Below are 17,010 nucleotides of genomic sequence, written 5' to 3' on the forward strand. Positions count from 1 at the left end.
TCCCCCGGGCGCTCCGGGTTGGATCCGCCCTCCGGCCCAGGCCCGGGTGGCGCTCGCCGGGACCTGGTCCGTGCGCGGGGGGGCACGGCTGACGGGGGAGGGGGACACGGGGACACACACGTGTGTACGGGCTTGTGGGGGCTGTGCGCGGGTGCGGGGGGCTGCGCGGTTGCGGGGGGTGTGTGCGTTCCTTGGGAGGGTTGCATGGCTGCAGGGGGGCTGTGCATATCTTGGGAGGGTTGCACGGCTCCGGGGGGGGTGTTCCATTTCTGCGGGGGGGGTGCATGGCTGCGGGGGGTGCATGGCAGCGAGGGGGGGGGTGCAGCGCAGCCGGGCTGGGTGGGCGCTGCCCAGCTCGCCCCTCACCGTTGCCCCCCCCACAGGTCCGTCCCCCTGGGGGGAGCAGCCCGTGCCGGACCCCCGTCCCCGTCCCCGGGGCGAGATGGGGCGCTGGCTGTGGAGGCGCTCGGCGAGGCGATGGACCTCCGGGTCCTCCGCCAGCCGCCCGCTGCCCGACACCCCGAGCCCGGAGCCTGCAGAGAACCCGGGCCGGGAGCCCGCCAAGGGCCAGCGGCGCGTGAACCCCCTCAACATCCAGATGCTGTCCAGGACCCTCCACGAGCAGATCTTCCGCGGGGCCCAGGTCCGCTACTCGGCGGCTGATGTCCGGAGGAGCGTGGAGCACCTGCGACGCCACGACCTGTGGGGCAAGGAGACCTCCATGCTGCCCGACGTGGACCTCCAGCTGCCCCGCATGTACGGGGACAACATCGACGAGCATTTCCGCCTCCTGGCTCAGAAGCAGAGCTTGCCCTACCTGGAAGCGGCCGACGAGCTGCTGCGGAGCGAGCTGCCCGCCACGCCGGCGCAGTGGGCATGGCAGCTCGGCTGGACCCGCTACAGCCCCGACGGGCGAGCGGAGGCCGTGGACTTCCCCGAGGAGCGGGCGGTGGTGTTGGACGTGGAGGTGTGCGTGGCTGATGGCCACTGCCCGACGCTGGCCGTGGCGGTCTCGCCGCACGCCTGGTGAGATGCGGTGGCGATGCCAGGGGTCGCGGTGGCGGAGGGGCCGCGGGTTTGCGGGAGGATGGGCGTGCTCCCCAGCAGGGCCTCTTCCCGCAAACGACCAGCGAAGCCCAGGGGTGTGGGACGTGCGTCCCGGTCAGCAAGCGCAGCCGTCCCCGGGGTCATCACCTCCCTCCCGCGGGTGGGATCCTGCTCGGCACCCCGCGGCACGGCGGGTGCTCTCGGGTCCCGGGAGCCCCTGCTTGATTTTTGACGGGCGTGGGGGTGCTGCGTGTCCCCGGCAGGTACTCGTGGTGCAGCAGGCGGCTGCTGGAGCAGCGGTACTCCTGGTCCAGCCACCTCACCCTGGCCGACCTCATTCCCCTGGAGAGCCCGGCCGGCGCCGGCTGTGCCGGCAAGCGGGACTGGCCGGAGAGAGTGGTGGTGGGGCACAACGTGGCCTTCGACCGGGCGTTCATCAAGGAGCAGTACCTCATCCAGGTAATCCGCGGTGCCGTTGCTTCGTGCCGGCAGCTGCGGTTCGTTAGCTGGGCGGTCGTTTGTGTTGGCTTTTCGGGGTTGTTTTGGCAGATGCTGTTGTGCACAGATACCCTGGGGCTGTGCTTGCCCCGTCCTGCAGAGCTGGCTGAGGTCGGATCCCTTCAGAGGGAGGTGTTCTTGCACCCCATGAAGTTGTTGGAAGCTGCAGGGTTGCAGCTGGCAGCCTGCGCTGGGGATGCTCTCGGAAGAGGGGTGCCGGGAGGCAAAGCTTAGCCTGGACAGAAGCAGCCTGAGCAGAGGACTTGCAGCTCTGTAACGCGGGGTGGTGCGTGCTGGCAGCTGCAGCACGTTTGGCAGTGTGTTTCTACTCCAGTATGTCCCAGACTCTGTCTTTCTCTTCTCGAGGGCTCCCGGGTGCGTTTCCTGGACACCATGAGCATGCACATGGCCATCTCGGGGCTGACGGGCTTCCAGCGCAGCCTCTGGATGGCTGCCAAGCACGGCAAGAAGAAGGGACTGCAGCAGGTCAAGCAGCACATACAGAAAACGCGCAGCAAAACGGAGGGGCCAGCCGTGAGTGCGGGAGCTGAGCCGCGGTGCGGGTGGTGGGGGACTGTCTGCTCCCGAAACAGCAGGGTAGGAGCTGCTGGAGCAGCTCTGCTGGGCGAAGCTCTCCCAGCGCCTGCCGGATGCCCCAGCCTTGGTTGGAAGGGGAGCAGCTGCATGCTTTACCTCTCCTGACCTTGGCCCCAGCCGGCCCTTCGTCCTGCACCGTCTGACCCCTGCCTCCTTCGCAGGTCACTTCGTGGGACTGGGTGGACGTCAGCAGCATCAACAACCTGGCCGACGTGCATGCACTGTACGTTGGGGGGGAGCCGCTGGAGAAGGAGGCACGGGAGCTCTTCGTCAAGGGGACCATGGCCGACATCAGGAATCACTTCCAGGTGCCGGCAGTGATCCCGATATCCCCGTGGGCAGCGGGAGCCGGGGATGGGAGCGGGGCGGGAGCGGCTGCGGGGAGAGGTTCCGTTCTGCTGCCCTTTCTGGCGAGGGCTCTGGGCGTGCGTGGGGCTGTGACGTCCCCGTCCTCCCGCAGCCCCGGTACCTTGCCCCGTGCCGGCAGAGGGGCGGCTGCTTTGCCTGCTCTCACTGCCTGTGTCCCCAGGACCTGATGTCGTACTGCGCCCGCGATGTCCAGGCCACTCACGAGGTGTTTCAGGAGCAGCTGCCGCTCTTCATGGAGAGGTGAGAGCTGCCGAGCTCTGGCCGGCGTTGGCTGAGGGGCTGTGGTCTTGGCCAGCAGCAGGGAGGATTGCGGTCCATCTGGGGATGGGATGCGGCTCCTCCTGTCCTTGGAGTGGCAACAGGAGGTTGGGGGGCCCTGAACCCCGTTTCAAGAGGGAGCTCAGACCGCCCTGGTGCGCGCCAGGAGGAATAAATGGCAGCACACCATGGCTGGTGGGGATGAGCAGGCTCAGCGAGGCAGATGGAGGTGGTGACGGCTTTGGGGTTGGTGCGCAGGGCTGCTTTTAGAGCAGCGCGTGCAGGGCGGGCAGGAGATACAGGGTCCTTACGGGCTGAGGGGAGGAGCACCAAGGGCAGCGTGGGGCTGGGAGACTCTAGGTGAAGACACGATGTTGCAAGGCATGTTTGTGTCTGGCACAGTCAAATCCCCTCCAGCAGACATCTAATTCCTCGCTGCTTCGGGCTGTAGGTGCCCCCACCCCGTGACGTTTGCAGGGATGCTGGAGATGGGGGTGTCCTACCTGCCGGTCAACGGGAACTGGAAGAGGTACCTGGACGATGCTCAGGGCATCTACGAGGAGCTGCAGAAGGAGATGAAAAAGTCCCTGATGAACCTGGCCAACGACGCCTGCCAGCTGCTGCACGGGGACAGGTACCCGTGGGCTGGGAGTGCGGGTCCTGCCCCTCGCAGGATGGAGACCAGCCGCCGGGTGGTCGCTGAGGGGCTGTGGGCGAGCGCTGGGGGTGGGAGCAGAGCTGCGCGAGAGGTGCGACAGCGGCGTGTCGGCAGGTACAAGGATGACCCCTGGCTCTGGGATCTCGAGTGGGACACGCAGGAGTTTAAGCAGAAGAAGAATCCCAGGAAGAAGAAGAAGAGGAAGAAGGACCAGGACAGCAAAGCCTCCGCGGTGGCAGCAGGTGTGGACGGGTCTGCGCAGGAGTGGCAGGAAGGTGAGCGTGGGTGGTCCCTGGGGACGAGGGCTGCTCGAGGGACACCTTCCCACGGGTGCCCAGACGAAGGGACGCGGTTCATTGGCGCTGGCAGGGTGAGGCGTCGCTGGCCTGCGTCCCCGTGCTGGGGGGCTGGCTCGAGGTCCCTGTCGGGGCACACGGAGGGCTTTCTGCCAGCCGGTCCTCCTGCCCCGCCAGACCCTGGTCCCCCTGGTGAGGACGAGGAGCTGAAAACCCCTGCGAGCCGGGTCTGCCTGGAGCGTCTGAAGGAGACGGTCACGCTGCAGCCCAAGAGACTCCAGCACCTGCCCGGCCACCCGGGGTGAGTTGGGGACCCCGGGTCTCCCCGGGGGCTGCCCTGCCCTCCCTGACCCATCCCTGCCGCTCCCCAGCTGGTACCGCAAGCTGTGCCCGCGCCTGGGGGAGCCGGAGTGGGTGCCGGGGCCCAGCCTCATCAGCCTGCAGATGAGGGTGACCCCGAAGCTGATGCGCCTGGCCTGGGACGGCTTCCCCCTCCATTACTCAGACAAGCACGGCTGGGGCTACCTGGTGCCGGGGCGGCAGGACAATTTGCAAGCAGCCCCCTCAGAGGCGGAGGGCCCTCCCTGCCCACACAGGTGAGGGGGACGTAGTGGGGCCCCGAGCCGGGGGCTGCCCCATAGGGGGGTTCGGGAGCCCCCCAGAACCCTGTTCGGGAGCTGCCCCGAAGCCTCGGTTCCCACGGTGGGTGCGTGAGCCCTGCCCTCTCCCCGGCCAGGGTGATCGAGTACCTGTACAGGCAGCACTGCCTGGAGAAAGGCAAGGAGCAGCCCCCGGGGCCCGAAGCTGCTGTGGAGGATGAGCTGCTGGTGATGGACGACAGCACCATGTGGCAGGAGGTGAAGGGAGGGATGGAGGGTCCCTTGGTGGGAGGGGGATGTGAGGCTGGGCTTGTGCCTCTGTGTGTGTGAAAACCAGCCCCGTGCGTGGTGCCGGAGGCTGGAAGTAAGAAATTTCCTTTAAGAAGTGTTAAATTGCTGGAGAAGTGGTGTTTGAGCCGGCTCCCCCCGCGGTCCCTCTCTGCCACAGGTGGAGGAGCTGAGCCAGCTGGAGACGGACGCGGAGGAGAAGGTGGGCAGAGCAGACCAGAGCCTGGCACAGGTAAAGGGGGTTTCCTGTGGGGTGGGGTGGCGGATCTGGTCCCTGTTTCCTGGATTCCTCTCCCCTGCTGTGCCAGGAGGGTTCCCAGCATCACCTGGCATCCCTGGTCGCAGGAGGAGATGGATGAGTTGTGCGACCCAGCCGAGGCGAGGAGCCAGCCCTCGTACCACCATGGCAATGGTCCCTACAACGATGTCAACATCCCTGGGTGCTGGTTCTTCAAGCTGCCTCACAAGGCAAGTTGGGTGCTCCGGGGGCCTGCGTCACCCTGCCTGGCCACCCCGCGTCCCAGCTTCTCTGGTCCTGTGTCCCCTTACCTGTCACCCCTGTGCTGTGCCACTCCTGGGACCCCCATGGTCTTGTGCCGTGGGACAGGCTGGTGGAAACGCTCTCTGCAGCCGGGACAGGAGGGTGGGCAGAGCTTTACTGATACCGAGCGGTGGCACGCTCAGCCCTGGCACCTCTTTTGTTGCTGAAGGACGGGAACGCTAACAACGTGGGCAGCCCTTTTGCCAAGGATTTCCTTCCCCGGATGGAGGACGGCACCCTGCGAGCCGCCGTGGGCCGCATCCACGGGACCAGGGCCCTGGAGATTAACAAAATGATCTCATTTTGGAGGAATGCTCACAAGCGGATCAGGTGAGCGGCCACCTTCAGCTGAATCGCGACGTCTCTGCGGGCGGGCGGAGGCTGCGAGGCAGCCACGGGAGGTCGTGTGGATGCAGGGGGCTCAGTGTCTCGCCTGCCACGTGTCCCCCCAGTTCCCAGATGGTGGTGTGGCTGAAGAAAGGGGAGCTGCCTCGTGTGGTGACCAGGTACGGGGAGGAACGGCCCCAGCCGGGATGACGGTCCCCTCTAGGCTGCGCCGGGAGCGCTCTTGCAGGACGATGCTCGCGCTCACCTCTGTCGCAGGCACCCCGACTACAACGAGGAGGACGACTACGGAGCCATCCTGCCGCAGGTGGTGACCGCGGGCACCATCACCCGCCGGGCCGTGGAGCCCACATGGCTGACGGCCAGCAACGCCCGGGTACGGCCGCACGCGGGGCTGCTCTGGGGCGCCCGCCGTGTGTTTTGGACTGGTGGGAGCAGCCTGGGTTGGAAATAGGAGCTGGGGCTGGATGCTGGGGCTTGAGGTGGCAGGGCTGGTGCTGGGTCTCTTCCCTTGCTGATGTGCTGAGGGGAGACCTTATCGCTCTGTACAACTACCTGAAAGGAGGTTGTAGTAAGGCAGGTGTTGGTCTCTTCTCCCAAGTAACTAGTGACAGGATGAGAGGCAATGGCCTCAAGTTGCGTCAGGGGAGGTTTAGATCGGATATTGGGAAAAATTTCTTTACTGAGAGAGGGGTCAGGCATTGGAACAGGCTGCCCAGGGCGGTGGTGGAGTCACCATCCCTGGAGGTGTTCAAAAAACGTGTAGATGTGGCACTTCGGGACATGGTTTAGCAGGCATGGTGGTGCCGGGGTGACGGTTGGACTTGATGATCTTAGAGGTCTTTTTCAACCTTAATGATTCTATGATTCTGTGACTTTGGGAGAGGGGAAAGACTCAGCAGAGGCTCCTGAGCTTCAAAATTTAGTGAAAGGAGAAGGTCCTAGCTTCCCATCTTCCATGCTAGCAGAGCCTGGGGGGAGTAACCAAGTGGGTGATGCCCCATGCACGCGTTAAACCCGGTTTTTACTTTCAGAGCAGAGTTTTGGGCATGGGGAGCGCCGTGCCGGCTGCTGCAGCTGCGGGAGGAAGGCTGCTCCCGTGCGGCTGAGGAGGAGAGGGCGGTGCAGGGCTTGCGCTGAGCAGGGCGTCGTGTCCTGCAGGCTGACCGGGTGGGCAGCGAGCTGAAGGCCATGGTCCAGGTGCCGCCTGGCTACTCCCTGGTGGGCGCGGACGTGGATTCCCAGGAGCTGTGGATAGCTGCCGTCCTCGGCGAGGCACACTTCGCCGGCATGCACGGTGAGCTGGGGCTGCGCCACAGGGGAATGGGTTTGCTGGGTAGCGGGGTGACCCCCCGAGCCCGGTCCTGTCCGGCGTCCAAGCCCTGCTCGCCTCCCGGCAGGCTGCACGGCCTTCGGCTGGATGACTCTGCAGGGGAAGAAGAGCAACGCGACGGACCTGCACAGCAAGACGGCCGCCACGGTGGGCATCAGCCGGGAGCACGCCAAGGTCTTCAACTACGGGCGCATCTACGGGGCCGGGCAGCCCTTTGCCGAGCGGCTGCTGATGCAGTTCAACCATCGGCTGTCGCAGAAGCAGGCGCGCGAGAAGGCTCAGCAGATGTACGCGGTCACCAAGGGTGTCCGGAGGTGGGTGCTGCTTGTGGAGGCGTGAGTAGGGACGGGGACGTGGCCGTGCCGCACGGGATCTCGGCACGGGTCGCTCTCCACTCCAGGTTTCACCTCTCCGAGGAGGGGGAGTGGCTGGTGAGGGAGCTGGAGCTGGCTGTGGACAGAGCAGAGGACGGATCGGTGTCGGCCCAGGATGTCCAGCGGCTCCAGAGAGAAGCTACAAAAAGGTGAGATGCTCCGACCCTGCGCGGCTCTGGTGGCATCGGGGTGTGAGCCGGGGGGAGCTGCAGTGCTGCGGGCAGGTAAGGGAGATGGAGCTGGACAGTCCTGATCCTTCCTCCGTGCTCCCCCAGGGCTGAGCCCGTTTGGTCTGGGGGCTCCCAGTCTCTCCCAGTGAGCAGTTAGCAGCAGGAGGTCGCAGGGGCTTGTCTGGCTGCCCCAAACCCTGAGGGAGCGTTGGAGGCTCTCGGACGCGGTCCGCAGCCTCGTCCCACAGTTCCAACAGACCTCCCCGCTGCCCCACCAGGTCCCGGAGGAAGAAGAAGTGGGACGTGGTGGAGAACCGAGTGTGGGCTGGAGGCACCGAGTCCGAAATGTTCAACAAGCTGGAGAGCATTGCCTTGTCCCCGTCCCCGCAGACCCCGGTGCTGGGCTGTCACATCAGCAGGGCCCTGGAGCCCGCCGTGGCCAAGGGAGAGGTAGGGTTACCGCTCTGTGCTGCTGAGCTCTCCGCTTTGCTTGTCTTCTCCCACACAGCAACCCCAAGTTCAGCCCTGCTCAGATGCTGGAGACCCAGTAGGCTCTTGGAGCCATGCAGCAAACCTGTTGCCTCTTGATCTGCATGCTATCAAGGAAACCCAGCAACGCTGAATTTAATAGGCTTCTGGCAGGAGCTGTCCTCTGTCGGGACCAGGCCCTGGACCTCGATGCTCTCTTAGCATCTGTCTGTGTTTCCCTCCACCAGTTTCTGACCAGCAGGGTGAACTGGGTGGTGCAGAGCTCAGCCGTCGACTACCTGCACCTCATGCTGGTCGCCATGAAGTGGCTCTTCGAGGAGTTTGACATCAACGGGCGCTTCTGCATCAGCATCCATGATGAGGTGCGCTACCTGGTCCAGCAGCAGGATCGCTACCGGGCAGCCCTGGCCCTGCAGATCACCAACCTCCTCACGCGGTGAGATGTGACGGCCGTGGTGTCTCCTGGGGACGAGGGCCAGCGCCTCCGGGTTGGGACTGGCCACAGTGAGCCAGTGCGGAGCAGTTTTCTTCTGCTTACGGGAAGTTGGCAGCGCTGGGGGTTGCAGTTGCTTCATGCGTGACTCGGGTGGCTATAAACGGAGCTTGGCTTCGATTTCCAGGGATAATGTGCTAGCAAGAGGGGGATGTCATCAGCTTTTGGCTCCTGCAGCGATGGGGCCAGTCGTTCCTCTCCACTAGGCTGCGAGTGCGTCGGCTCCCCTTCCCTGCAGGTCTGTGGCCGCTGCGTGGCAGCAGCCCTTGGGCTTGGTCGAGCTGCTGGGAGCCTGAAGCTGTCCCCATCCCACGCCCCCCCCCCCACCTTCAGGGGACAGCGAGGGGCACAGCTCACTGTGCTGCGACCACCAGCCCTGTGCCAGGTTAAGCTCAGCCAAGAAAGCTCCGGAGCTCAGAGGGCTCCCTTCAGTCCAGCTCCGGCACAGCCAGCTTTGCCAGACCCCGCGGGGTACGTGGTTATACGGGAGCCGCCCAAAGCCGAGCTGTTCTCTTGCGCCGAGGCGGGGATCCAGCAGACAGCCTTTCCGTGCCGGGGCGGCGGGCGCAGCGGGGGCAGACGCCCTGGTGTTTGTGCCTTTGTGCCGGCTCCTGCGAGCTCAGGGCTTCCTGCCGTGAAAATCCCGCATCGCTCTGCCTGGGAGGATTAGCCAGCGGCGAAGGGCCGGGTTCTTCCTTTCTTCCGAGGCGGCTCAACGCACCATTGCTCTGTTCCTCGCACATCCATGTTAGCCATACGTGGCCCTCCTGCTACCCAGCACCTTGTCTTCCTGCCGCTGCCTGACGTGGCTGTCACATCACCGGTTACCGACGGCTGGTCCGGGCCAGGTGTGACAAGGCTGAGGGCGATGTTTGGCACCGTCCCACCTGGTCTCTTGTGCTTCCAGGTGCATGTTTGCCTACAAACTGGGTCTCCAGGACCTGCCACAGTCGGTGGCTTTCTTCAGCGCTGTGGACGTCGACCAGTGCTTAAGGAAAGAGGTGACCATGAACTGCGAGACGCCATCCAATCCAACCGGGATGGAGAAGAAGTACGGCATCCCGCAAGGTGAGTAGGGTCCGTGCACGCTAACCCCCGAGGCCGAGCACGCGGCCGAAGCCGTTGCTCCCCGAAGGCTCCTCTGTTGGGCAGAGGCCCCTCGTGAGCCCCTTGCCAGCCGTCACCCTGCTGCCAGCCCCTCTGCACCCCTCTTCCCTTTCTCGATCTCCGAGTAGTTTGTGCTGCTGCTTCCAGAGATTTCTGACAGTGATGAGCTGGGCCTGGCTCCGTTATCCCCCCCCCACTGGCTTTGTGCCCCTCGGAGAGGAGCCCTCCTGTGCACTTTTATCACAGCCCAAGAGGGAATTGTTCCTTCTCTGAAATGAGGCGCCTCGAGAACCTTGTGTATTTTGCCCTCCAGACCTAAACTTTTCCAGCCTTTGGTGCTTTCTCCCCCCTTAGCCCAGCACAGCTCTGTTCAGAGCACTGCCTTGGCAGTGCTGTGTTCTCCACCAACAGTCCCCAGGCCTACAGTTGTCCCTGTGTGACCCTCTGACTGCTGCAGGCAAACATCTAGCTCTTGGCTGGGAGCTGCTTTAAACAGCTTCTACACGCTGTGCAGCAGTGTTTTCCCAGATAAGCAGAAGACCCTGCCCTCAGACTTGTTCTCTCAGTCGTTGGACACAGCAGATGCTCCGCCCTGAGGTAAACTTTATTAGGAGTCTGACAGGCAAAAGGTGCTTTTAGAAACAGGACTTGTGTGCTGTGGGCAAAGAAGGGCACTTCTGTGCTCACCAAGAACAAGGCAAATTAAACAAGTGCAGCGCCGCGGGGTCAGCACAAAACAGAACAGCAAAGCAGCAGCCCCGAGGAAGCCGTCGCCTCTCTGCTTCCCAGGAGCTGCACCCAGCGGCAAGCTTCAACGCCGAGGCAGAACAGCTCGTGTTTCCAGCTTCCTGCTGGTGCTGGTTCCTGCGTTCACACCACCACACAAAACAGAAGTTGGAATAAATTTAGGGCTTTTCGTGCTACATGCTCTGAACTAAAGCAAATCATGAGCGTCACTCTCATGTTACACAGTCTGAGTGTGCTGCAGAGTGCAGGGGACTGATTGTCCCATTGCCTTCCAGGAGAAGCATTGGATATCTATCAGCTAATTGAAATAACCAAAGGTTCGCTGGAGAAGAAATGACGACGCTAGAGTGCCAAGAATGACAGTTGTCCAGAGAGCGTGCCAGAGCTTGGCTGTCCTTTCAGAAGGAGATCTTTTGGCAGGGACTGATCCTGGTCACTCTGTTTTCTTTTTGCTGTAAGAAGAAGGGATGTTCCTGGGGAAGAAGACTTTGACAGCAGCGCATTCAAATAGCAGAGGCGCTTCTGAGGGCAGCAGCCAGCTGTAAAACCTGAGATGGTGGCCCACATTGCTGCTTGCACGCCCACGGGCCCAGAAGAGGAAGTCGTAAGTATTTGGCAAGAGAAACAACAAACCGTCATCTCTGTACGTGCAGTTCTCCAAGACCAAGGCGAGTCTGCCGCAGAACAGGCTCTGTGGGAGGAGGCAGCAGCGGCAACCCCAGCTTTATTTTTTTCGCCGTCTCTTCTTTTTGGGTTCCTGGTTCTCATCTGCCTGCTCTGCGGTGCTGCTCTGGAGAGGGGAGGGAGAGAGGAGCAGTACTGAGTGTGATTGTTTCTGTGTGATTAGTCTAAGGAATGTTTACCTAAAGGAAGAAACCTGATGTGCAGAACTCTTCCTCCCTAACAAAGTGACCTGAACATGGGACTTCTCTCACCCATGGAGACATTGCCCATGGACACTCCCCCTCCCCCCCAGTTCATGCCAGAAGATTATCAAGGGCACAGAACAGGGACGGTTTGTACTGGGTTTTGGCTTGTTGAAACACTCAGGAAGATACAGACAGAAGCATCAATAAAAACCTGGACAATCAGCAAAGTAAATTGTTTGGTTTTTTTATCTAGCTTAGGTTGCGCTACCTTCACCAGCACTATGTAGTAGAGGAGATGGGTCTGAGGAGAACAGCGCCTTGCAGAGTCCGCCCTGCCAGCTCTTTATCTACAAAAGTTAATTAACCTGGATGTAAAACGACTTTGCCCCATCCTGCAAAGGTCTGATCCTGGCCTGCCAGCAGGTCCTCAGAGGTAACGGTGACAGCCCTCTCTGCTTGCTGAGGCAAACAACAAGGCCTCAAGCGCAGTCTCATGTCCCTAAGACCAGAGATACAGATGGCTGGTGCGTGGAAATAAAGGTCCCTCAGGGCAGAGGGCCGGAGTGTAGGGGATGTTACCCAGACTAACTCTTCACTCCTTCGTATCAGCTTAGTATCAGAGTGAGAGCTAACCCAGGGAAGACACACTGTCCTAATTTCACTTATACCTGCACAGCTCACAAATACAGCTAGCCTCAAAAGAGGGGGAAACCTATCAGTAAAAGCAGCTGAATGAGTTCTGACCTGGTCGTTGTCTGGCTCATTTTCAGCATCCTCCGTGCTGTGTTCCTGCAAGGCGCTGTCTAGCATGGACGCGTTGATGCGGAAGTCCCGGGAGGTGCTTAGCTTCATGTATTGCATCAAGTTCACCTGCGGCAACCAAGGGGAAGCCAGGGGGAGAGGACATTATGCCATTAGCATCTTAGTTTAGTTTTCTACCCTGCGCAGTCCTTTGCACAGCACTGGGACCCAGTCCATTACAGTAATAATGCAGGACTGAAGCAAAAGGTAGGTGAAAAAGCACCTGCCCCCATGCAATCCAGTGGCCCATTTATGTTTTCCCAAAAGCCAAGTGATTACCAGTTACTCTCACATGATACCTCATCGTGGTACATTTCTCTCCTCCTGAACCAGACTGGGGGAGATGGGTGGGGAAAGCTGGCATTAAGTGTGCAGGTTTCTGCTCAGCCAGAAACCCCACGTGGTGCTGGGTCAGAGGCATTACCGCCCTTGACACCTGCGGGTATCGGTGTGACAGCAGTTCAGGAGTGTTGGGCCAGGATCTTGTGCAAAGGCTGAAAGAGGGGCAAGGTCCTTACACCTTCCTAATCTGAGCATTAATAGAGCCTTTAAAAGGTGGATCAGCAGCAGCCCTCCACCATGCCATTGATCCCACTGTTCCGCTGAGTTCAGGTCACAGAAGAGCTCTGCTTTACATTACCTTTGATTTCTTGGAGAGATGGATAAGGAACTTCTCATATTGCTCTATTGCAAATACCAGGTTGGGGATTGGCTTGGTCTCCCGAAGCACCTTGGCCTGGAACGCAGAAAGGAGCGTGATCGGTGAGATTTGGAAGTGAACAATGATGCTGTGGCATGACGTGAAGACCTCAACACTTCCAATTTAGTAAAGTGTCTTCAGTAGCCTTGCTCTATGCCAGTCCTGCCCCAGCAAGCCTTGCCAGCTTTGTTACTGGTTTTGACCCCCCTGACAGTTCTGCAGTGAGGCTCTCCCATGTACTATTTTGTACTCTGCCTGCAGTCAGAGCCCCGACATGCCTGACGGCCATCACAGCAAAAGCTCCGCTGCTCCAGCTCTGCGAAGGCATCACAAGCGTACGCCTTCCAGGCAATGAGCACATTGCTGTTTCACCACATTTTTGCCCCATTTATTTACCACCACTGATGTTTGTTCCCCATGGTGACAGAGTGGTAAAAGGCCATGCAGCATTTCAGCCCGTTTCCATACACTCAGGGAACAGCTAGGAATACTATGCTTGTGGCTTTTAAACGCTTAACATCAAGGAATGTCTAGGACAACTGACGAGACAGAGGAGATGCTGGCTGGGAGCACAAAGGACATAAAAGACCAGGAGCCTGCCAGCCTGTTCATTTGCTCCCAAACCAAATTGTCCAGTCATCATCAACAGCCTTACTTCAGTGGAATCCACTATTTATCTTTAGATGTACTGATAAGAAACACTTACACAGCGTGGAGTATTAGTTTCAATAAATTAGCCCATTTCTGTAATTTCATAGCTTACTCCAAATGATAAAATATCAGACAAGACAAGACTATCCAGGCTTGAACTTTGGTTCACATCTGTGAGCTTTTAGGCTGCATTTAGTGAAGGTGGCTTTTTGCTGGGGTTGGTTTTTTTTTTATTTGTTTGTTTGGGTTTTTTTAGACTTTTCTCTGAAGTTAAGGTAGGTTAAATTTTATTTTTACTTAAAGGCCCAAATGACAATTTATCGTTGACAATCTACAAGAAGCCACCAGGTAACACAAGCCTTGAGGTTATACGATCCCAAGTTCAAATACAGCCCATGTTCTAATAGAGAGTGAGTCAATCTTACCATGACTGTGGAGATTGCAGCACCTTCACCCTCTTTCTTCTTCTTTTTCTTCTCCTCTGCAAAGCTTAAGCTCTCACTGTGGATGTTCTGAAGGAGGACCCCAAAAGATGTGGCATTAGAGGGTAAACAGGGAGGAAAGGGTAGGCAGGGAAGAAAGGCCAGCCAAGTAAGGCCTGAGAAGTCTTTGCTCTGGCCAGCTAACAGCATTACCAGCTAGATGACAGAAAGGTAGTGATACAAGAAGGACGGAACGGGGGGTAATCTCAAAAAAAGAAGGAAAGAAAAGCTAATTTCATAATTTGTACATTCAGAAATACATATGTGTGAGAAGTCCCCAGTAGCGGTAGCTCTGCACACCACTACGCCATGTCTGTGGTACAAATCCTGTGGTCCTCACTCACGCATCCAACTCCTCTCCAAGCAGTTAAATCCCATCTTCGGCACTGCAGTCTTTGGCACCCACATTACTTTACTCTGTGATGAGGGCAGTGTCATTGACCTGTATTTGCCATTGTGGCTAACAGCAGTATTAATCTCATTTAAAAAAACCCACGTGAACAGAGGGGAAAAAAAACCCCAAACAACTAAAAACCTGCTACCCAAAGACTCTTCCTTCCCTGCTCAAGCAGAAGTTGGCATGCTCAGTCCCAATGGTGATGAAATTTGACATTATTTTACATAGTAAAGCTTGAACTATAAGAAACTCCAGTCATGTCAAGATTAATAATCCCCAAAGGTGCCCATGTATCGCAGCTGATACACCACAGCATCAGATTGATTGTGATTCTGCCAGTTAATTTAGGCCTTACCTGTACATAAGTAATGAATGAGTAACACTGTGGGGTCAAATGGGAACCCGAGAGCTTCACCTGCAAAGAAGCGGAGAGGTTGGTGTCACTCCTGACTCAAGGCAATGAGCCATTTCCTCCAGTAATTCGCTCACACTCACCAGCTTTTCTAGCCTTCCTGGAATTGTATTTGAGGAGCTGCGGCAAGCTTGGATATACTGCAAGGAAAACACGAGAGAGTTTCTTCTAGGCACGCTGTTCCCATCCTGCAACCTGTACTTCCAGGCAGGGCGCAAAGCAGCTCATCCAATGGCACAGTAGGGAGGGCAGGATTTGCAAGAACGATCCTCCCCAGTGGCTTGCTGTATATCCCAAATGCCACGTCTGCATTCCAGAGCTGTGAGAGACCTCTGGGGTATTCACCACCTTGTCTCAAACTAGCTCCACTGCCCTGTTTTTGGGGCCCGGTTCCCCCAGGTCCGGTGCTTCAAGCCTTAGACGCGAATGAGTGGCAAAGGCGGGACTGCCGAGCGGTGCGAGAACACCGCTAGTGCCACTCATCGTGGTACACAGCTGTGTGCAGAGGAACCTACAAGATACACTGGAAAGAGCCACTCCAAGCCATGCACAGCCAAATTCAGCTGGAGAGAAACTTTCCTTTGTCTCTGCTGGTACAACTATCACTGCTAGAAAGGTCATGAAATTGAGGGTGTGAAAGCCAACAGAATAAGGACTCGACTCCTGGAAGACATCAACAGCCCAATCCTGAGCGTAGCTGCTGCCAGGGGTCACTGTGAGCTTGTTGTAGCAGATGGGGAAAAAGTTTTCAGATCCTAGCCAGCCCACTGTCAGCAGAGCAGCACTCACATGTTTGATGAGGGAGGTGAGAATTGTGTATGTCTTGCTGAGGCTTCTCAGCAGCGTGTCCACGCAGCTCCCTGCAGGGAGTGCTGTCTGTACCAGCTCATGATAAACTGTCAGTAGAGTTCCCAGCTGCAGAATTACACCTTTCTCCAGAGCCTGGGTTTGGTTTGACGCCTGAGATGAGTCTTCTAGAAGAAAGAGATGAATAGCTTGTGAATGTGTGTCTAATTAATCCAATTATGCAGGTGGGAGGCACAAAAGACCACCTTCGTGTCTGGTGCACAAAGCACCAGTGTGGCACAGAGAAAACAATCACTGGAGGGATTTTGTGACAACACTCTCTCTATCTTACATTGTTCATGTGGAACCAGCTCAAGGGAGAGTTTAACCTGCCCTCAGATGATGCTACCTCAAAATCTCAAAATGTCTTTTTGCTCTGTATCTTCATCTGTTTTCGACAAAGATTTAACAGTAAGAAATGGACCACTTTTATTACCTGATGTGTCTGATCCCAGACTGGCGAGTTTCTTGATAAGCCAATCCACCTCTTCAAGCACCTTATCCGCCTGACCCAGAACCAGCAGCTAAAACAGAAACACCAATAACAAAACAGGCTTTTGGAGGAGTATGGCACAACAGGAATCTACAAGCCACTGGGAGCTGAGTAGCCCTGGACACTACAGGTTGTTCCATACACACGGCTTTAACTCACACAGACAGTCGGGGCTGCAGTCTTGGCATTCACTATGGCGAAATGGCACCGACTCTCCACTTCTATGTCCTGGTCAGAGGACAGAAAACAAGTTCTGGTGAGTAAAACTGATGTCACATAATTTGCACCAGAGATGCACTCAACTCAGCCCTGACAGCACTAAGCGATGAAGAGTTAGGCTGCTTCTGCATCATACCTGATCTATGTCTCCCAGGCAAGCATGGATGTCTTGTGCAAGTTCACGCAGCAGACTGACAGGACTCCTGTACAGAACATGGAGACTGAAGAGCAGAGACAGCAAACCCTTGCAGCAAGCAATATCCTCTGGGGGAAAGGGAAAAGAAAACAACACATTACCAGGTGCAGAGCTCCCCTAGCTATTTAGGGATATTAGACATCCAGTGAGGGAAAGTCTCAGATTCGGTATGGGTTTAACAGTCTGCATTCCCAGAAACGATACGCAGTAGGTGAAAATCCTATCAAAATAGGGCCAGTACGAAAGCAGTTTACAACATGGGGCATCACATATAACACTGCAAGGGGAAGTACGGCACCTGGAGCCCTCAGCTCAGAAAAATGATGACCCGAAGCACTGAGGAACTGCAATACAAACTCTGGCAAGAGTAACATCTTTCTAGAATATAAATCCAGATTTGAGCAACACGTGTGCTAAATAACAAGGGAGATAAGTCAAGGAAGTGGCTTCTCTTTCTTCAGCAATGACAATATTTATAGAGATGGAGTTTCTTCTGTAATACTTGTGCTAATAACCACAATGTCATAGCAATCTGCCACAGAACGGGACCTGAATGTATCTGTAACAAAGAGGTAAAAACAGGACAGACAACAGCAGAGCATCTAAGGGTCTAATATTAGAGCTGACATGACATCTAAACATGCTCCCCAAAGCTTCCTTACCGAGAGCATTTTCTTTGCAAATTTTGACTGTCCAAGTCAGGAATTGAAGGAACTGTATAAAGGGAGAAAATAT

General features: G+C 57.6%; 2 protein-coding genes across 3 annotated transcripts in view; one reads left to right on the plus strand and one right to left on the minus strand.

The window, feature by feature from the left end:
* POLG (DNA polymerase gamma, catalytic subunit) lies at positions 1-11,310 on the plus strand. 2 transcript variants are annotated; one of them, XM_075431574.1, is made up of 23 exons: positions 1-66; positions 384-1,026; positions 1,311-1,506; positions 1,912-2,079; positions 2,304-2,450; positions 2,672-2,751; positions 3,221-3,403; positions 3,542-3,702; positions 3,901-4,024; positions 4,095-4,319; positions 4,460-4,580; positions 4,771-4,842; positions 4,956-5,078; positions 5,321-5,481; positions 5,604-5,657; positions 5,755-5,872; positions 6,658-6,793; positions 6,897-7,143; positions 7,230-7,352; positions 7,652-7,823; positions 8,090-8,298; positions 9,263-9,423; positions 10,485-11,310. In XM_075431574.1, exons 2-23 carry the CDS (start codon positions 443-445, stop codon positions 10,544-10,546), a joined length of 3,627 nt encoding a protein of 1,208 aa, XP_075287689.1. In that variant the 5' UTR covers positions 1-66; positions 384-442; the 3' UTR covers positions 10,547-11,310. The 2 variants fall into 2 exon arrangements, with proteins under 2 accessions (XP_075287689.1, XP_075287688.1); XM_075431573.1 differs by lacking the exon at positions 10,485-11,310 and adding an exon at positions 10,252-10,465.
* FANCI (FA complementation group I) overlaps positions 10,934-17,010 on the minus strand; it is a 24,114-nt gene continuing 18,037 nt past the window's right edge. The window contains exons 27-37 of the mRNA XM_075431572.1: positions 16,938-16,989; positions 16,216-16,343; positions 16,020-16,088; positions 15,804-15,891; positions 15,311-15,495; positions 14,605-14,661; positions 14,465-14,524; positions 13,656-13,742; positions 12,520-12,615; positions 11,823-11,948; positions 10,934-10,999 (exon numbers count right to left, since the gene is read on the minus strand). Of these exons, the coding sequence (XP_075287687.1) occupies positions 10,934-10,999; positions 11,823-11,948; positions 12,520-12,615; positions 13,656-13,742; positions 14,465-14,524; positions 14,605-14,661; positions 15,311-15,495; positions 15,804-15,891; positions 16,020-16,088; positions 16,216-16,343; positions 16,938-16,989 (1,014 nt within the window). The remainder of the gene's footprint in view (positions 11,000-11,822; positions 11,949-12,519; positions 12,616-13,655; positions 13,743-14,464; positions 14,525-14,604; positions 14,662-15,310; positions 15,496-15,803; positions 15,892-16,019; positions 16,089-16,215; positions 16,344-16,937; positions 16,990-17,010) is intronic.

This window comes from Opisthocomus hoazin, chromosome 10 (assembly GCF_030867145.1).
Source record: "Opisthocomus hoazin isolate bOpiHoa1 chromosome 10, bOpiHoa1.hap1, whole genome shotgun sequence".
NCBI lineage: Eukaryota > Metazoa > Chordata > Aves > Opisthocomiformes > Opisthocomidae > Opisthocomus > Opisthocomus hoazin.